General features: G+C 39.2%; 1 protein-coding gene across 1 annotated transcript; it reads left to right on the plus strand.

Moving 5' to 3' along the window:
• Window positions 1-943: 943 nt before the first annotated feature.
• Window positions 944-2,903, plus strand: LOC107470588 (CBL-interacting serine/threonine-protein kinase 25-like). The gene has a single exon (XM_016089990.3). It carries the CDS (start codon window positions 1,307-1,309, stop codon window positions 2,657-2,659), a length of 1,353 nt encoding a protein of 450 aa, XP_015945476.1. The 5' UTR covers window positions 944-1,306; the 3' UTR covers window positions 2,660-2,903.
• Window positions 2,904-3,276: the final 373 nt, after the last annotated feature.

The following is a 3,276-nucleotide window of genomic DNA, read 5'->3' on the forward strand; positions in this document are numbered from 1 at the left end:
CTTTTGTGTATTATATATTTAAATTTTAAAAATACAATACGTTTTTTACGAATTATTTTATTTTTAAAATTTAAAAAAATAACATAAAATTGAATAATTAATTGTTACACTAAAATTTGGTCAATATCTAAAAAATTATACTCTAAAAGATAATAGAATTTCTTAAAATTAATTATATAAAAATATATTTATAGCAAATTATTTAGCCATTCTTAATTATTATATTATATGAAATCATCTTTATGTGAATAGTAATTTTTTCATAAATCAAATCCAAAATTTTTGGTAAATGATTTAATGCAATTTTTCACCTTCATCAATCAAATGGGCAGTAATATGTTAACATAATATACATTAAATTACCAATTAATCAATAAGATTCGTCCTCTTAAAGTAGACACAGAATATTTCAAGAGATCCAATTTTAACTCTTTCCGTGATATACCAAGACAAATCATTTAATAATAGAGTTTAATTTTAATACTATAAAGCGTTTTTATAAAATCGTATAATGACATCCAATTTTTTAAATAATTATTAACGTAATCAATATAAAAATTAATTATTTTTATTGATATAAAATTATATAACTAAATATAAATATAAACTTATTTTATAATAACTATACATCAAAATTAAATTTTTAATAATATTTTAAAAACAATCAAAGTTTTAAGTTCTTTCAATATGTCAAAACTCAAAACCTGTCATGTCTTTTTGTTTTATGCCTAAAGCATGAAACTGATGGCTCAAGACCCCTCACTAAGTAGAACGTGTCCACTTGCCAAGTGGCCTTCACAGATTTGCTGATATTTGCATACAATAATAATAGGCAAATTCATTTCTTTAATGTTAAAAACTTTTATAAACAAAATAATAGTTGAGATTTTAACTTTTAAAGAAAAAATTAAGAAAAATTGTTGTCCATTATTGTTTGCATTCGGTGGGCTTTGAAGCACAAGGAATTCAGATACCAGCTGCTCCAATAGTAAGGAGACAACCCATTCCCATAACCTGTAACCTCCCGCTCTCTCTTCTCACTAGCTCATAGCCACACCCATCACTCTCCTATATCTACACCCCCCAAACCCAAACAATTCTTTTTTAACACCTTTCTCATCTAAGGAAACAAAACAACACACTCCCTTCCCTCCGCCAGTCTTCCCTAAACCCAATCCAATTACCCTTTCCCCCTAAAAACAAAGACACCATGTCCATACACAGCATACACTAGTACTACCATCTCGGAAGTTGTAACTAACTCCAACAAAAAGGTTAGTTAGTTGGTGTGTTAACCGCTAATTGAATGGAGGAGTGCCAGTGCCACACGGTGTTTGGCAAGTATGAAATGGGGAGGCTTCTCGGGAAAGGCACGTTTGCCAAGGTGTACTACGGGAAGCAAATAGCCACGGGTGAAAGTGTGGCGATTAAGGTGATCAACAAGGAGCAGGTGAAGAGAGAAGGCATGATGGAACAGATCAAGCGCGAGATTTCGGTGATGGGCCTCGTCAAGCACCCGAATATCGTGGAGTTGAAGGAGGTCATGGCCACCAAGACCAAGATCTTCTTCGTCATGGAGTACGTTCGCGGCGGTGAACTCTTCGCTAAGATCTCCAAAGGAAAGCTCAAAGAAGATGTCGCCAGAAAGTACTTCCAGCAATTGATCAGCGCCATTGATTTCTGCCACAGCAGAGGCGTTTCTCACCGCGACCTCAAGCCGGAGAATCTCCTCCTCGACGACGACGAGAATCTTAAGATATCCGATTTCGGACTTTCCGCCTTGCCGGAGCAGTTGCGCTATGACGGCCTTCTCCACACGCAATGCGGAACTCCTGCTTACGTGGCACCGGAGGTGCTCCGTAAGAGAGGCTACGACGGATCCAAGGCTGACACGTGGTCCTGCGGCGTCATCCTCTACGTGCTGCTCGCAGGGTTCCTTCCCTTCCGCGATGAGAATCTCATGACCATGTACAATAAGGTTCTCAGAGCGGAGTTTCAGTTTCCTCCGTGGTTTTCACCGGAAGCGCGAAGGCTAATTTCGAAGATCATGGTGGCGGATCCGGAGAGGAGAACCACCATTCCAGCGATCATGCGATCGCCATGGTTCCGGAAAGGTTTTCCGGTACCTTCCGCGTTGGAATTGGAAGAAAAGGAGAAGGTTGAGGAAATTTTGGAAGATTCGAGAACGAATGACAAGGTTTCGTCGCCGAAATTCTTCAACGCGTTCGAGTTTATCTCGTCGATGTCGTCCGGATTTGATTTGTCTGGACTGTTTGAGAGCAAGAGGAGGAGCGGATCGATGTTCACTTCGCGGTGTTCGGCGCCGGCGATCGTGGCGAAGATCCTTGCAGCGGCGAAGGGGATGAGGTTCAGGGTGGCGGAGGTGAAGAACTTCAGGATAAAGCTGCAGGGGCCATCGGAGGGGAGGAAGGGGAGGCTGGCAGTGACGGCGGAGGTGTTCGAGGTGGCGCCGGAGGTTGCCATCGTGGAGCTCTCGAAATCCGCCGGCGACACCTTGGAGTACGTTAAATTCTGCGAGGAGGACGTTAGGCCCGCATTGAAGGACATTGTTTGGACTTGGCAAGGTGACGCCACGTGTAACGGTAACCTCACCGCTGGTCACGGTGGGGAATGTCAACAGCAAGAGGTCGTTGCGTAATTAATACATAATTAGTTAGGATAATAACCGATATACCATAAGATAGAGTTTCTTTCAAGTTTTGGCCATTTTCCTTCACCTTTTTTATTTGTTTTTTCACTTTCGTCTTAGTGCCCTCCTGCCTGCCTGCCTGATTTTTTTTGGAAAGATTGGGCAGTTTGCTTCCTATCACGTGAGGATGTACATAAATTGTAAGTAATATTGTGCAAAGTTAAATACGGAATAGTTGTTGATTTCGTCTGCACCACTATAGTGTTGTGAAGATGGGAGTGAAACAATTTGTTAAACCATCTTTATATTTGAATGTGTGACTAGTGAGGTAGTGTTCCCTACAAAGAAGAGTCTAATTATCGGGTTGCTATGGAATGGATTTTATTGGGGGGTTACTTTCGTAGATAATTGGTTTTCTTAACAACTTCTTTGATAAATTCTTATTACTTTTTATTTAAAATCATTTAACATTATTAATTTGTGTATTTGTTGAATGATCCATGGCGTTGCTGAAACCCCAAGTTAAATTAATTAGCTTTTTTGCATTATGATTTATCTATTTCTGATGATCAAAATGAATGGAAGAAAGCCACGTAACACTTAAATCCAGTTTTATTTAAGTTATT

Source organism: Arachis duranensis, chromosome 10, assembly GCF_000817695.3.
Source record: "Arachis duranensis cultivar V14167 chromosome 10, aradu.V14167.gnm2.J7QH, whole genome shotgun sequence".
In the NCBI taxonomy this organism is placed as follows: Eukaryota; Viridiplantae; Streptophyta; class Magnoliopsida; order Fabales; family Fabaceae; genus Arachis; species Arachis duranensis.